General features: G+C 35.7%; 1 protein-coding gene across 10 annotated transcripts in view; it reads left to right on the top strand.

Moving 5' to 3' along the window:
• LUC7L3 (LUC7 like 3 pre-mRNA splicing factor) overlaps positions 1 to 17413 on the top strand; it is a 28262-nt gene that overhangs the window by 8297 nt on the left and 2552 nt on the right. For 4 of the 10 annotated variants that reach the window (XM_074320018.2, XM_088802200.1, XM_074320019.2 and 1 more), the window contains exons 3-10: positions 6258 to 6324; positions 9475 to 9514; positions 10192 to 10336; positions 10717 to 10791; positions 11796 to 11900; positions 12681 to 12842; positions 13218 to 13501; positions 14010 to 14170. In XM_074320018.2, coding sequence (XP_074176119.1) covers positions 6258 to 6324; positions 9475 to 9514; positions 10192 to 10336; positions 10717 to 10791; positions 11796 to 11900; positions 12681 to 12842; positions 13218 to 13501; positions 14010 to 14170 — 1039 coding nt within the window. Of the gene's footprint in view, positions 1 to 6257; positions 6325 to 7389; positions 7476 to 9474; positions 9515 to 9950; positions 10106 to 10191; positions 10337 to 10716; positions 10792 to 11795; positions 11901 to 12680; positions 12843 to 13217; positions 13502 to 14009; positions 14171 to 16474; positions 16601 to 17413 lie in introns of those variants that run through there. The other 6 variants (XM_088802202.1, XM_019730977.3, XM_074320022.2 and 3 more) reach the window with 6 other exon arrangements.

The raw sequence follows: 17413 nt of genomic DNA, 5'->3' as shown, positions 1-17413 counted from the left end.
ACTATTACCACACTGAAAATATTAAGGTCTTACCTTAATATTTGATTGCTTTAGGGAATGTGTGTGTGTGTGTGCGCGCGCGCGCGCGCGTCTGTCCGTGTGTACCTGTCTGTCTGCGCATGCTACTATATCATTAGACTTGATTTCTTCACAAGGGGAGAAAGTAGCTAAAATTAGTAATACAATACAATGCTTCATTATTTTATAAAATATGTTTAACTTTCTCATCATTTCTTGTAAGTTGGGGGAATTCCTTTATTCATTCAACAAAAAGTATCATTTAAGTTATCGTACAGTATAGTGTAGAGTACTTGGCCTGAGAGAACCACCAGTCTGGTGGCAGATATGAAGGAGTAAATGTGCTTTTATAGCACAGTGATAAATACCCAATGGGGAAAAGTATAGGGTCTAGAAAAGCACACGTGAGAGGGGCACCTAACCCAGACTGGTGTGCTCTGGAAAGGCGTCTTAAAGTGACCCTTAAATACTGGGACCTAAGGAAGACTCCAAGCTTGTTAGCTAGGTACCCGTTGTGTCCCGCTGTTTCTGAGTTGTCTTGCAAGAATTTTCCTGCCACGTGTGCTCCCCCGTTCCTCAACTCCCTATAAATCGCCCATTCTCACTTCTGAAATCTAAAACCTATCCTAACCTTTTTCTACTTTGTCTAAAATGTCTTACTCGTATATACCCAATGTCGCCTCACTGTTTTTGGAATTTTCATACTTATGTGAATTTCCCATGCACATGTATTAAAATTTTTATTTTCTCCCCAAAAAGAAAAAAAACATACTGGGACCTAAAGGACTTTTTAGGAATTAGCCTGAGGGAATGGGAGAGAAGACAAATAAATGTTCCTAGGGGCTGGAGAAAATTCTAGACCTGAGAAATTGTAAATTAGTATTATAGCTGGGGCCCTTGTTTGTTTTTGTTGAGGGGAGGGGGCATGTGGATAGATGGGCAGGAACATGGATTTGAATGTTTTTGTTTTAAAGTAATCTCAGCTGCATTTTGTGAAAAAATTTTTATTGGGGAACCAGTGTGTTTTTCCAGGACCCATCAGCTCTAAGTCAAATAGTTGTTTTCAGTCTAGTTGTGGAGGGCGCAACTCTCTGGCCCATGTTGGAATCGAACCCGTGACCATGGTGTTATGAGCACAGCGCTCTAACCAACTAGGCCAACGGCTGCCCCTTGAATGGTTTTTTAAGCCTTATTAAAAGTGGGGACTAAATTACGTTGGGAAACAGTTGAAGGTTTCTAAGCAGGAGAGATGTTTACTATCTGGCTGCCGTGGGAAATTGATCAAATTTTTACCAAAAGTCTGTAGGCAATAAAAACAGTGACCCATGACTGCAAAGGTATATGCAATAAAAGGCATGGAAATGAAGAACAGTGTGATCATGATACAGCAGAAACATGAAACTGTGTTATCAGGGACTGAATATTTTTGTTGCAAATTCTTACATTAAATTTTTATTCTTTTGTGGTTTTATCTTTTAAAAAAAATGAATTTGACTCTTAGCTAAAAAGAAACATTTACTTTTTAGTTGTTGTAGTCAGAGTTAAACTATTAATGGTGTAAGTGACCAAAGACTACAGAGTGAAATGTATAAAACAGTCGTAGATTATCAGAAATAGAAATTGAGTAAGTTATCTTTATGACTGTTTATAAAATGGAACTTGGTATCTATTGGAAGCAATTGCTTATCAAAGTTATTAGTAACCTAGAATTCCAAAAGAAGTTCTTTACAGCATCCACAAGATTTTAGCTAGGGACCTATGTTTGTAGGTGTTTGTAAAGATATTTTATTATTTTTATTTTTTAATTTTTTTAAATTGGGGAATATTGGGGAACTGTGTGTTTCTCCAGGGCGCAGCTCAGCTCCAAGTCCAGTGGCTGTTTTCAATCTTAATTGCAGGGGGCGCCCCCCACCATCCCATGCAGGAATCAAACGGCAACCTTGTTATTGACAGCTCGCACTCTAACCCATTGAGCCATCCGGCCGCCCTGTAAAAGATATTTATATACCATTTCCCTGAAAATAAGACCTAGTGGGACAGTCAGCTCTAATGTGTCTTTTGAAGCAAAATTAATATGAGACCTGGTATTATATTATATTATAATACCCGGTCTTATAGCAAAATAAGATTGGGTCTTATAGTAATTTTTGCTCCAAAAGACGCATTAGAGCTGATTGTCCAGCTAGGTCTTATTTTCGGGGAAACAGGGTATGATTTAATGACTTGAAGGCTTTACTATTTGTAAATAATATGTAGCTGACCTGACCAAGGGCATGTGAAACAACTAGGCATTCAATTGATTTGGGGAAAGCAGTTTAACAAAATAATGCAGACAACATTGAAAATATTTGATTAGCTCAAGAGAGAATGATACTGCTTACTGTTGGATTCAACTATATAAAGACAAAAATCAGTAAGATATTGTCAGGGTATTTTTGTGATTGGACATGGTCCAAATTGGTGACCAAAACTGATGAGTACTTTAAAGAAGTGAATGCTAAAAAAACGATTGTTTTTGTTAAGGTGTAAGTCTTAGCCAGTATGTTGTACTTAAACCCTCTCCCAAAATGTGTATGTTCTTTACATTAAATAATTTCTAATTAAAGATTGATTCCATTAATACATTGGGAATTGATTTTACTATTTCGTTTTCCTTCTTAGTTTAAACCATTAAAATTATTTTTTACAAAAGTAAACATGCTTGCTATAAAAAGATTAAAATTTAACATAGAAGTAAACCGTGAAAGTCTGTCCTTGCCTCCTTTCCCCATCGCCAAATCCCCCTTGCTCCCTTCCCCATTGCTAAATCCCTGGAAGAAGTTAAAAATTGGTATGCAAAAAAAAAAAAAAAGTATGCATGATTCCAAGTCTTTCCTAATAACTTACAGACACATAACACATGTATACCTATAAGTGAAATTGTCATAGATATATTAATATAATATGTAAATATAGTATGTCTGATTCTTTTGCCATTACCAACCCAGCTGCAGTGAACATTCTAGTTGAGTCACTTGTAGGATAGTTTCCTAGAAAGATAATGGTGAAGTTAAATGCACATTTTACATTTTGATGGATGCTGCCAAATTGTCCTACCACCCTCTAGTATTGTTTGGAGTGTTATTTTCCCAACACCATATCTAATGCCAGATATTGTTTAATTTTTTGACAGTTTGACTTTGTTTAATATGAAGGAAATTTGCAGTTAGAATTTTCTAGTTAATTTCCAAGATGATTGTATTTCTGCATTCTCTTAGCTGGTAGTGAATTCACTAAAGTATACTATTGAGATTGAACTCTTCTGTCACTGGTGTTGCCTTAAATTTATCAAGAGGATAAATCACAATTAGTCATGAGAATTCTGCTCCCCCCCTTCCACCTTTGGTTATTAGATCATTAGATCAGATCCATGATGGACATTTATTGAAGACTTGCTGAATAAAATACTTAAGTGTTAAACACCCCCAATCCCTAGGAGCCCTAGGGTTACAAGAAGCAGTCTAGATAGCTAGTTTATGGATAGAGTAACAAATATTTTGATGTACCATTCATTGCATTGTGGCAGTATCTTAAGGACAGATAAAGAGTGGAAATAGCACACAGAACTGGATTAAGAAAATGGGTTCTAGTTTAGATTCTGAAGTAGCTAGATTCCTAGTATTGCATGTACATGCTAGTATACCGTTTTTTGTTTTTGTGTCTGTCTCCTACGAGACTGAGCTTGAGTGGGTCTTGTTCTTGTATTTCCAGCATCAGTTATAAGTCATGTTAAATGATTGTTGAAGTGCCATTTTCCACTTTTTAAAACTTAAATGCTATTTTTAAGTTAAATGCCATTTTAAATTAAAATCTCATGCAATACTTATTAGATTCACATGTTCATGTATTTTATTGAAAAAATGGACTTAGTACATTTAGACTTGGCGTTTTGAGCATATAGAATCTACTATTTAGAAAGCCTTATTCATATAAATAAAGCTTAGGTTTCAGAATAAAACTTTAAATAGCTCTGAAAAAACAAAGGTATTTTACTTTTAAAAAATAACACTTAGTAGACATTTTATGACAAACCTTGGAGCTAGTAATACTCAGTTTTCCAGAAAAGTTAAGTCACACAATACATGGTAAAGCCCAAATTCGGTTTGATTTTGGTGATAAATTATTAAAAATAAGGTTCAATTAATTTTAACTATTGGTTTTTCATTACCAAAAAAATTACATGATTCCTTCCTAGAAATACTTGAAGTTCGTATTTAGTTATGTTTTAGAATCAGGAGGGACCATAGAGATATTTATTCCTTTTGTTTTAATGATGAGCCTTTTTGAGCGTCGTAGAGATTGGCCTCATTTAAACATAAAGAACAGCAGTCTTACATTTATCAGTTATGTATGATGACAATAGAAGTCCTGTTAAAAAACAGTAAAAATTAGTCTTTAGATAGAACCCACTCTAAAATGCTAGAATATACTTCTATAAACATGGGAAGTAGAAATTAAAATAAATTAATACATCAAAGTAAAATACACAGTAACAGTAAAGTTTCATACCTGTGAGAGCTGCACATTAAATTTAGCTTTTAAATTACTATATAACCATACGATTTGTAGCTCTAAATAACTGTACATGCTAGTGATAACTATTACTAAGCTATTACATATAACTATTACAGTTGTAAGAAATTTGGTAAGTCACTTTTGGGCCCTTGGAAACGGGGTTTATAGTCTGAAAGATAAGGAGCATACTCTTTCCTCTCTACCCCAAATAAAAGAGATTCTTAAATATTTTTTTAAAGTGAGTATTGGCATTGGTATTTTATTGTGATATAAGTGGGTGAAAAGTTTAACAAATCACTTTTTAATTAGAAAATTACATAGCATTTGAAAATATTTCATATGAGCACTGGAAGTTTGGAAATAATTTGAAAAACTATTAACCATTCAAGCATATAGAGCCTTTTTAATAAATTTATTTGTAAAAACAATGTTTAAATTGCAAAGAGTAATCTTAGAAATCAAGTATTTAATAGGATAATATTGGTATAACACTAAATCTTTTGTTTAGACATGATTTTTGAATCTTTGGTTTTTTTTTACCTTAGTTTTTCTGGACACAGCTTGTTCCCACATTGTTTCAAACAAGTGTAAAACAATTGACCTTTGAGGCAGAAAACAATTACATATTTAACATCTAGCCCTAAGTGTCTAGAAAGAACTCTCATTCAATCTATCACAATGTTATTGACTATATTCCCTGTTGTACGTTACATCCCCATGACTTATTTGTCTTATACCTGGAAATTTGAACTTCTTATTCCCCTTTATTCTTCCCCCCCTTTTTAATTTTTCAATTACAGTTGACATTCAGTATTATTTTACATTAATTTCAGGTGTACAGAATAGTGATTAGACGTTTACATAATTTAAGAAGTAATCCCCCTGACTAGTCTAGTACCCACCTGGCACTGGCACTATACATAGTTATTACCATATTGACTATATTCCTTGTGCTTTGCTTTATATCCCCATGACTATTTTGTAACTACCAGTTTGTGCTTCTTGATCCCTTCACCTATTTCACCCTGCTCCCAACCACCCTTCATGTATCACCCAGATAAATCTAGTACTCCTGTGACTCCATACATGTTTATTATAATATTGACTATATTCCTTGTGCTATACGCTAAATCCCCATGACTACTGTGTGACAACCCTTCCCCTTTTTCACTCCCCCTCCCCAATCCCATCTGGCAACCATCAAAATGTTCTCTGTACCTATGAGGTTGTTTGTGTTTGTTTGTTCATTTTCTTTAAATTCCACATAAAAGAGAAACGCCATTGCATCTATCTTCCTCTGTCTGACACTCAGCACAATACCCTCCAGGTCCATCCATGCTGCCACAGATGGCAAGAACCCATTCCTTTGTTTTTGTTTTTTAATAAAATAATAAATATTTCTTTTTTCTGGACATCTTCCCATATTTGTTGTGGTTGAGAGGGTAGGCAGTAATTTTAAAAACTGGTAACTCCTTGTCAGTCTTGTACATCTTTTACTGAAATCCAGGAGTCCAGAAATCACTGCTTAACTAAAATGGTTTAACAAATGAAATTGTTCTGAAACTTACTTGGTTGAAAGATGGAGATCAAGAAATGAGAAAATAGTTATTTGGTATCCTTTTCCAATATAGTTTTAAAACGGAACAATTTAAAAAAAATTAAGTACCTTTGTTTTTCTTCAATAGGTTTGTAAATATTATCTCTGTGGTTTTTGTCCTGCGGAATTGTTCACCAACACTCGTTCTGATCTTGGTAAGTGAATTTTCTGTGTAACTCTTACCAAACTTGTGACTTAAAAAAGAACTGGTACTTTATAATTCTGAAAAGTTTTCTCTTAAAAGTTTATTGATAAAGTAATTTCTTTCCTGGCTTAGATTTTTAAATGTGTTAATAAATGTCAGTCTAGTTAAATGACACATATATATTTCCACTCCTTCCTGAAATCCCTCCACTAAAATGAAAATTGTAAAACAAAAGTGTAAACAGAAGAAGAGATAACATTAGAATGTCAACAAAATTTTGGAAGATAACAAGTGGATGGAAGAGTAGCAGCAAAGTCAACAGAGTAGAGAAACCTGTACCCTGAAAGCCTGCAAAAGGGGATATTACACAGAACAAGTGATTGGTCAGCGGAGCCCTGGGCAGGCTCAGGATTTGGAGGCACCAGGTACCGTAGAAGGCAGAGTTGAGTCATGGGACCGAAAATGACGTATTAGTCTAGTTTAGGGTTTCCCAACCTTGACATTTGACATTTTGAGCTGGTAGATTCTGCTATTTTTGGGGGGCTGTCCTGTGCATTGTAGGATGTTTAGCAGCGTCCCTGCCCTCTACCCACTATATGTCAGCCCTCCTCTCCCCCCAAAATTGTGACAACCAAAAATGTCTGCAGGCATTGCCAAATGTCCCTGGGGGGCATAATTGCTACCCGTTAAGAACCACTAGTGTGGGTGTCAGGCTCTTAAAACCTATGCATCTGGTGATTCTGCTTCTCCCATCCATACACCCCAAGAGACTAGGTGGTTATTTTCTGGAGAAATTGGACTAAAGAGACTAGTTCAACTGAACTAGAAAATGTAAAAAAAAAAATACATAATTGAGTGACTATCTTCTTCTCTCCAAGAATGGTACATAAAAGAGAAGTTAATTAAGCACAATGCTTGCCCTAGAGCATTAACAACACATTAGGATGAGTCTAGATATTGGGATTCCAGACACAGCACAGGGCAGTAGAGAGTAAAAATGAGATTGTAAGAGATTAAACAAATCTATATTCTTAATAGTGGGGTTTTCCCATTCCCTCCTCTGCCCTGTTCCTAGAAGGATACAGCCAGATGTTTTTCCCCAGGCAGAAGAGAAGAGGATTCTTTAGAGAAAGTGAACAGTTCCAGAGAAGTGATCTACAGGTACTGACCCTTGGGGAGTCTCCTAAAAGAAAGCCTTTGCTGCCTGATTTTGCAATGGTAAAGCCCGTATTAGTTGACAAAACCTGCCTGTGCATACCAGCTTGCAGTCAGATTTTGGAAGTGTTTTGCCAGTCAAGGAACACCAGTCAGACATATGAAGAAAACCTTCAACACGAAAGTTTAACCAAAGCCAACAGAAAAAAAGAATTTAGTGGAGTTAGAGATAATGCGGACAGCAGGAGAAAAAAATGGAAAAGTTTTAACTAAATTTACCGTGTTTCTCCGAAAATAAGACCTAGCCGGACCATCAGCTCTAATGTGTCTTTTGGAGCAAAACTTAGTATTAGACCCGGTATTATATTATACACAGTCTTATATTAAAATAAGACTGGGTCTTATATTAAAATAAGACTGGGTCTTATATTAATTTTTGCTCCAAAAGACGCATTAGAGCTGATGGTCCAGTTGGGTCATATTTTCGGGGAATCACGGTAGTATCCTCAGAGAAATACAAGAAGATATTAGGAAGACTAGGATGCTATATAAAAAGGGAACTTTTGAAAAACCAAAAGAGCCCTTGGAAATTAGAACTGGAGAAATCTGCAATAAAAATCAGTGGAAAGGTTTGTGAATGTTGGGTAATCGGATAGAAAAGATTGAAATATCAGTCTAGTATTCTAATAGCTGAATAAGGGTCTAGATAGAGAAAACAGAAGGGAGGAAATTAAAAAATTTGCAGTGCTGAATGAAGGACGTTAGTCTCTAGGTTGAATGTGTTTGAATACACAGCAGTGAGTGAAAAACGATCCATAGCAAGGCGCAGGGTTGTGAAATTTCAGAACACTGGGGGTGGGGCACACAGGACTGTGAATCGGAATGGCCTCAGATTTGCCAGTAACAAACTGGAAGCTTGAAGACATTGGAGAGACACCCTGAGGATTCTGAAAAATATTTTTATCCAGGTTAGCTACATAGCCAAAAGGAAAGTGTGAGGGTGAAAAGATATTTTTCAGATACGCAAGGTCTCAACAAATTTATCTCCTATGAACCTTTTCTGTGGAAACTACCAACACAGGGGCATAAACCAAGAAGGAGGAAAAACAAGAGATCCAGTAAACTGCATCCAATACAGACCAGAAAAGGAATTTCTCAGGATGACAACACTGTTAGTGAGCTTAGAAAGTAAGCAGCCCAGATTGAAGCAGGTCAAGAAGCTCACAGAAGAAAGTGAAGCTGATTTTCTGATATCTTCTGAATGTTGAGGGATATTAGTGTTGCGATAGTTTCTGTAGTTGAGTTAAAAGTGTTTTGGAACAATTTAGAAATAGAAGTTAAAATGAAAGAATTCTGACAAAACAAAGTAGAGTGTGTCAGAAGTGTCATCGTAATGCACCTTTTATTTGGCTCAGCAGTTAATAGTACTTGCATAGACAAAATAGAAACACTGAATACTTACTTAACCTAAAATTTTGAAGACTAAGATAAATGAAGAGAAAGTAAAATAAGCATAGAATTTAGGAATACAGAGGTAAATCCCGGAAGAAATAGCTAAAAGGGTTAAAATTGGTTGCCTTTTGGTGGTGGGAAGGGGTGGGACCATGGTGCTAGTCTTGTATTGTCTGACTTGATGTGCAAATACTCAAAATTAGTAAGATGTCGGTCGTGATTCAGACATGTCCACCCTCCTCACAGTTTTTTTTCTTGGGTGGCAGTAAGGAACAATTTTCTCTTTCCTCCTTTTCCCTCTTCTTTTCCTACCTTATAGTTGCTCTCCATTAAACTGATCCTGAAGACTGAGGAGAACAGTTTTTATGCTTACTTGGGCGTGTTGCTTCATGATTCAGTAGGCTCAATTTAGGCGTCTACAGACTACTCAATGATAAAATGGACCTTTTTTCCTTTTTTTTTTTTTTTTTTTTTTAAGAAAACTTTGTTTTGGCAAGAGAAAAAGTTGTTAACATCACCAATACTTTATGCATTCATATTTCTTTCTCTTCAGGTCCATGTGAAAAAATTCATGATGAAAATCTACGAAAACAGTAAGTTACCCTTTTTGGGGGGTCATTTTCTCCCCACACCCATCATTATTTAGTTTAAAGGGGACAAAGATTGAAGAAATAATTGGAATGAATGTAAAATGAATGTCTGAGTGAGGTCCTATTCAGTAGCTGGGGGTGGTAGACAGTCATGTAGCTTCATTAATGATATTATTAGCCACCACATAAGTACATAACTAAATGCCAAGCATAAAGCCTAAGCTTTTTTTTTAAACATCACAGTTGCTTTTTAATAGCCTTGATTTTATAAATGAGGCTTGTCTGGGGTCACAGATCCAATGTAGTTGTATTGTTGGTGTTGAAGCACCTAGATTTGCCTGATTGTAAAATCCATGCTCTTACCAACCATAATGGCAGCTAAATACTGCCTTCCCTTTACCAGGATGAAGGAAGCTAAATACTGCCTTCCCTTTACCAGGATGAAGTAAGCTAAATACTGCCATCCCTTTACCAGGATGAAGGAAGCTAAATACAGCCTTCCCTTTTCCAGGATGAAGGAAAGCTAGAAATTCACTTCTTAAACACCTGGTTTACTCTTCAGCCTAAATGCAGTAGTCCACGAGACTAGTTAAGGTAGAATATGTGGGGGGAAAATAGAATATGAGTCGTAATAAAGACGTGGAAAAAGTGTAACGCTTGTTTATTTTCATTTTTATCAGGTATGAGAAAAGTTCTCGTTTTATGAAAGTTGGCTATGAGAGAGATTTTTTGCGATATCTGCAGAGCTTACTTGCAGAAGTAGAACGTAGAATTAGACGAGGCCATGCTCGTTTGGCATTATCTCAAAACCAGCAGTCGTCTGGGGTGAGTGTGAAATTCATTTGCAGTCTTTGTAAAGTGTCCTTGTTCTCTGGAGACCCAGAGACCTCCCTAGTATTGAAACTTGTGTTCCAGTTCATTTATTACTTTGTGTTCTTTTAGAATGACATGAAACTTAAAAGGCACTTATTTTTTCAGTCTTTATTAGTAAATGTACTACTGATTTTACTAACATAAGATTTTTTTCTTGAATATTAGTAACTGATAATATATAATTGGCTAACAAATTGAAGATAATTAAGTTACTATCCTTGTGATTCAATATTTTTTGATTATAAAACACAAATGTGTGTGGTATGTGAGAGTTTGAATATTTACCCTTTTTTTTTTTACTTTTTAATAATACATTTTATTGTCTTTAATAGGCAGCTGGCCCAACAGGCAAAAATGAAGAAAAAATTCAGGTTCTAACAGATAAAATTGATGTACTCCTGCAACAGGTAAAACTGTGTGCATTAGTGTCAGAAAATATTTGGAATAAACCACTTAACCAAAGAAGATATAAGGATGGCAAATAAATAAATAAATATAAAGGTTCTTAGTCATTAGGGAAATATAAATTAAAACCACAATGGGTTTTTTATTGAATATGTATTAGGATGGCTAAAATTACAAAGATTGACCATATCAAGTGTTAGTGAAGATGTGGGCAAACTAGAACGATCATATACTGCTCATGGAGTGTAAAATGGTACAACAACTTTGGACAAGACTTTTTATCTGTTTCTTAAGTTAACAGACACACCATGAGCCAGTCTCCTAGATATTTACTGAAGAGAAATGAAAACATGTTTCCATAAAGAGTTGTGCGCCGCTGTGTATGGCAGCCTTGTTATTCATAATAGGCAAAAATCCGAAAAAAAAAAAAAGCAAAAAACTCATGTCTATCAACAAGTGAATGGATAAACAATTGTGATATTTTCACACAATGGAATTATTCAGTAATAAAAAGGAATTAAGTGCATGTAACAGTATGGATGATTAGGCGGACTGAGAAGCCAACCCCACCCCCCAAAAAAAATACATGGGTCCATTTACATAAAATTCTAGAAAATGCAAAAAAGCTATAGTGAAAGAAAGTAGATCAGTGGTTGCTTGGGGAGTAGGTACTATAGAGGCACAAGGGAACTTGGGGGTGATGAGTATTTTCATTATGTAGATGATGGTATTGATTTCATGGGTGTCAAAACTTACCAAGTTGTGTACCTTAAAAATAATGCAGCTTGTTGCATGTCAGGTACATTTCATTAATGCTGTAAAAAGACAAAAGGGTAAATTAAACACGAGGCTTCAGTAAACAAAACCAAGTAAAAAGACCCTAAACAACCACTAAATGTGAATGACGCTTGGGGAAGAAAAGAAAAATATTTGGATAGTTTGGTTAGAAAGGAGTCTTCAGTGCTTTTCTTTTTCTTTCTTTTTTTTTTTTTTAAATCTCCCTTAGATTGAAGAACTAGGATCTGAAGGAAAAGTAGAAGAAGCCCAGGGAATGATGAAATTAGTTGAACAGTTAAAAGAAGAGAGAGAATTACTTAGGTCCACAACTTCGGTGAGTAGCAACTTCATTAAAGTACGCGTAGTAAATATGGTAGCTGTAGGCTATACTGTTGCAGCTACTGAGCTCTGTCTTTATATTATGAAAACTGCTTTAGACAATACATAAACAAATGGGTGTGGCTGTATATCCAATAAAACTACAAAAATAGGCTTCTAGCTGCTGGCTTGCCAACTGGTGTCTTAGATCATAAGTATTCATTTGGGCCTGGGCTTTATTTTCTCTTGTTACTCAGTACATATTTACCTTAGTTCAAAATTGGTATACTCTTAAAAATATTGTCGACTTTTTAAAACTTTTAATTAGAAAATATGTATGTTTTGGATATTGATGGTAGAATATAATTGATCATTGGTTCCCAAATATTGAATAGATGTTCAGATTATGCTCATTGAGTTCAATTCCTTAATGACTTTGAAAAACATTTTTAATATGGAGGTGACACCTTTAGCCTTTGCAAGAAATGAATTCAGACTGAAATAGGTAATTTTCTGAAAGGTAGTGTAACTTTCCCAAGGTGGTGTGGGGAATTCGGTGGTTACAGTTGAGCCATGGGGGTCTCAGCACTTCCAGGATGATAGGGAAAGTTGGGTGCTGTTGCCATCCATGCTTTCCCTTTCTAAAGGCTGCTTGATATTAATGACTGGGGTGGGGGTAGACAATGGAGAGTAGCAACTCACAAAATTGGAACTCTAGTCTAAATGATAAGTACTTTTTTGGGTTTTGTTTCTCTCTTCCTCAAATATACTAATAATAACTGATTTATCATTTTAGACAATTGAAAGTTTTGCTGCCCAAGAAAAACAAATGGAAGTTTGTGAAGTGTGTGGAGCTTTTTTGATAGTAGGAGATGCCCAGTCCCGGGTAGATGATCATTTGATGGGAAAACAGCACATGGGATATGCCAAAATTAAAGCTACTGTAGAAGAATTAAAAGTAAGTTTTGTTCTAAACATGCATTTCAGCTATAGCTAATAATATAGTATGGCTAAAAATTGATTACATAGATATAAACCTCTTATTGACAGTGGTGTTATTTGACGCAGTGATACAACCCTTGTAAAAGTTTGCTAGTCATTAGATTAGCAAAGTACTCTATCTTCTTCACTGTTTAGTGCCAGGAATTCAGAGAAAGGATATTCCTGAGGATTTAGTTAATGATACCTTGTGTTACATACATGATGTGGGAATTTCCCTTTTAGGGCATCACATTTCCTACGTTGGTCTATAAATGCTTCACATTAGTTAACCATTGTTTGAAAGTGTTTTTACAGGTCATTGTTCTATAAAAATTGCACTTGATTTCCTTAGGAAAAGTTAAGAAAAAGAACTGAAGAACCTGATCGTGATGAACGTTTAAAAAAGGAGAAGCAAGAACGAGAAGAAAGAGAGAAAGAACGGGAGAGAGAAAGAGAAGAAAGAGAAAGGAAAAGACGAAGAGAAGAGGAAGAAAGAGAAAAAGAAAGGGCTCGTGACAGGGAGAGAAGAAAAAGAAGTCGTTCGCGAAGTCGGCATTCAAGCCGAACCTCTGACCGAAGGTGCAGCAGGTCTCGGGACCACAAAAGATCACGAAGCAGAGAGAGAAGGAGAAGCAGGTATGTGGAGCGCCTGAAACAGTGCCCGGCACACGCGAGTGTGCAGCAAACAGCAGGAATCACTGGGTTACTCCTTGGGATTTAAGAAGCTCTTAAGTATTGTTAAGCACTGAGATGCATTGTAAGAGTTGAATCCGTGAACTTGTGCATCTTCAAGGCAACTTCTTGACTATTTCCTAGTACCAGTCTAAGGAGGTTTGATGCAATCTTATTAGGAAGGTAGTGTATTAGATGGTCTCTATGTGCTTCTCTTCTCATTGACCCTAAGAAAACATTTAAATTATAAGTTATTTTGGGTGAGGTTACAAGTTAGAAAGATTTTCAGTAATTTTTAGTTCTTAAGATTTGTAATGTAAATATGTCTTAGTAGTAGATTAATATTCATTTGCCTTTTAAGGGTAAGTTTTGCTTAATCTTGATATTTATTCAATGGTCTATAATTCTTCAAAGTTTCTTCTCATTGTAATTATCAGCTAAAGTTGCTTTTAATTTGTTTTAAATTATTAAGAAGTAGAGATCGACGAAGAAGCAGAAGCCATGATAGATCAGAAAGAAAGCATAGATCTCGTAGTCGGGATCGAAGAAGATCAAAAAGCCGGGATCGAAAGTCATACAAGCACAGGAGCAAAAGTCGGGACAGAGAACAAGATAGAAAATCTAAGGAGAAAGGTTAGTTTATGTGACAATTTAATTCAACAAGAGACTCTTTTCATACTCTTGTCTCCCCTCACTCACTTTTCTTTGGACGCAGGCAGAGTTCCATTTCAAGCTATACTCCTTTTCACTTAAAATTCAGTGGGAGATGGGCATTATTTTCCCTTGTGCTTTTGGTTTGTGAGAATGACAGTTGACATGGTGTTTTCTTAGAACACAATGAAACCATACCCTTCAGGGCAGCCAGTTAGCTCAGTTGGTTAGAGCGCAGTGCTCTTAACAACAAGGTTGCCGGTTCCATCCCCAGATGGACCACTGTGAGCTGCGCCCTCCACAACTAGATTGAAACAACTACTTGACTTGGGGCTGATGGGTCCTGGAAAAACACACTTAAATAAATAAAAATTTTAAAAAAGCAAAAAACCACATCCTTCAGTTGATAACCTGAAGTTTTATCATCTAGATTCTTCCAAGTATTGCATTACCTTTCAGGATTTGTAGGCTTTAGAATACATTAACCTGGTTATTGGCAGCATTTTTTTTAAATCTGCTGTAGGGTTCCATAATATGTCTTGCAGAGTAAATAAATGTACATTGTTTTACTTTGTTTTGTTGGTCCTCATTTGTACAGCCTTCATTTAACTCAGTAATTAACTTCTGAGTTTGTAGAAGTTGAACTCCTTTACATGTTTTAACCATGTGTTCTATTGAAACTGTGCTGTTTTCTCTCTACTTTTTTCTTTGGTTTTCTGTGGCATTCCAGTAGCTGGTTTACTGTGCAGTATGAATGGACTTTCTCATTTTGTCTTTGGCATGTTTTCACAAGGATATTCTCATCTTTTAGCCTTTATTGAAAGATAATTTTTAATCATCAGGGTCTTCTTACTGCATTTTCTTCAGTTTCCTTAAGCATCTTTCATTTTGTATTGACTGGGCTGATCTGCTTTGCATGGATTTTGGGAATGAGAGGAAGGGCTTAATTTTCTTGGCTCTGCTTGTTCTGTCCTACCTGTGTCCATGTTTGATCACCAACATAATATGTGTGCTGCTGTTGGAGTTTATAATACTGAACTTTTATGTGATACCCATTTATTACTATTTTCTTTTATGGAACTATCCTATTTTGGTTTTTTGTGTTTGTTTGTTTGTTGTTTGTTTGTTTTTTTTTGGCCAGGCTCAGGTTTTTGCTAGATTGAGCTAGAGAACTAGCAGCACAAACAATAGACTTTTTTTCTTTTTTGCCTTCTTTTATTTTTCCTTAAATAACTGCAACTTTTAAAAAAATATTTTACATGTATTGGCTTTTTTTATTTTTCAATATGGAGCAAATGTTAAAAAGTAGGAAACAAAGATAATTTTTAAAACTTAGTCTCATGAGCTTTAGTATTTGCCATTTAAGTTTAGAAATTCTGTGATTCAAAAGGCAATTGCTACAAAGGGTTAACATTTTACATTAGTTTTAAGAAAGTTTCACCTAACACTTTTGGAAGACTTTTCTTATGTATTTTTTGGGGTGAGCGGTCAATTCTCAAGAGCCAAATGTTCATGTTAGAGATCAAATGACTCACTTATCTTTGAGAACTAAATTTCTATCATCCATGTCACTTTAAATAGTTGGATTAGTTCTCAGGGACAAAAGCTAGCTGGCCTTTGTAACTATCTGGGATCACAGTTAAGCAATAAATGGCACTGGCCTGACTAAAAACAGAAGTGTTTGTGTAATTTCTGGATAAAAGATATCTTGAACGGATTGGCTATAATCTTAATTGTAATAATGACATCGTGGAATGTAATAAAACTTTTAAGTGCAATAAACTGCGTTGTGTTTAGGTTATGGACAGATAGGGATTTTCCTGGTGAGATATGGATGGATGGAAAGAGGATTTGATTCAGAGAAAACTGCATCAGGTCTATCTTGAAAGATTGGATATGCCATTAATAGATTTATCTTAAACTTTGGGATCTCTTAGAAGTGATATGATTTATTGGCTTTTGAAAATGCCATGTAGCCATTCAGGCACTCCTAGGTATGTAAATGACTGAAGGCCTGAACCTTGAGACCAGATATGAGCCGTAGCAAGCATTTAATAATGGCAAATGAGTAAGAGGGAGTTCACTACTGCAGGTGTTGTGATGGAAGCACTTTATCTAACTCCACAAATGAAAAGTGGTTTCTCACACAAACCTATCTTCCTTACCACCAACCAATTTAGTGCGCTCTCTTTGTCAAGAGAGTTTCCTTTTTTACTCCATAGCCCTAAAGTCCACCACACTTCGTGGATGTCCTTAGGACTATTAAGATCTACCATATTTACATAGGGCAGAAGATAAGATTATTGGACTGACTACTAGTCCTCTACGGGGCAACAAGACGACTCTTCCACATTGAAGCTACCTGTGCACCGGAGAAGCCCATAAGGCACAAAGGGAGGACTTTTCCACAAGGTCAGTTAGAGTACACTGTACTGGCACAGTTCTCATAAGTGGATAGACAGACGTGAAGCAAGTCCTGCAGTCAGCTACTTGGGCATTGCTTTGTGCGTTTGGCAGGTGTTACGGACTGAATATGCTCCTTCACACAAGATCTTTAATTCTCACATTCTTTGAATGAATGTCCCCCATACCATATTTTGTTTTCATTACCATTCCTCTTCTGGTTATTAATGTTGTGTCTTAACAGCTTTGTCCAGAATCTGTAGAGGGTTCTGCTTCTCTTAAAACGTCTATCTTACGAACTGCTCTGCGAGACCAGCTGTTTTTGACTTAGTTATAAAGGGAAAAATAATTTTTCTAGAAAGTTTGTAGTTTCTTTTAACATTTTCTGTAGAAATCTTTTGTTGGGCAATACTTGGAACTGAAAAAGCTAGAATATCCTTTCTCTTTATACCACTTTTCATTTCTAGTGTGAGGTTTCACCATTCCAAAGAAAATAGTAGAAGAAAAACATCGGGATTTACTTTTTTCATTCTTTATTTGCAGATGAGTTGAACTTTAATTTCTCCTTTTGGAAAAACAACTCTGAGTTGGCCTATATATTACTTAGCAAAGCACAAAAGTTCAGTACTTGAATTGAGATTTAAGATCTACTTTCTTTCCATTGGGCTTGTCCCTCTTGGGCATTCAAATATATATATATATATGTGTATATACACACACACACACACATCTAATCTTTTTTGCATTTAAAGGTAGTTGGAGAAACATGCCTATTCAACATTTTTTCACCTTTTGCAATTACTCTTTTTACCTTTAAAACTT

Source organism: Rhinolophus sinicus, chromosome 12 (assembly GCF_057876585.1).
Source record: "Rhinolophus sinicus isolate RSI-liver-muscle chromosome 12, RSI-T2T, whole genome shotgun sequence".
Lineage (NCBI taxonomy): Eukaryota > Metazoa > Chordata > Mammalia > Chiroptera > Rhinolophidae > Rhinolophus > Rhinolophus sinicus.
Note: the sequence above shows the minus strand (reverse complement) of the source record. Positions and strands in the feature narration are given on the sequence as shown.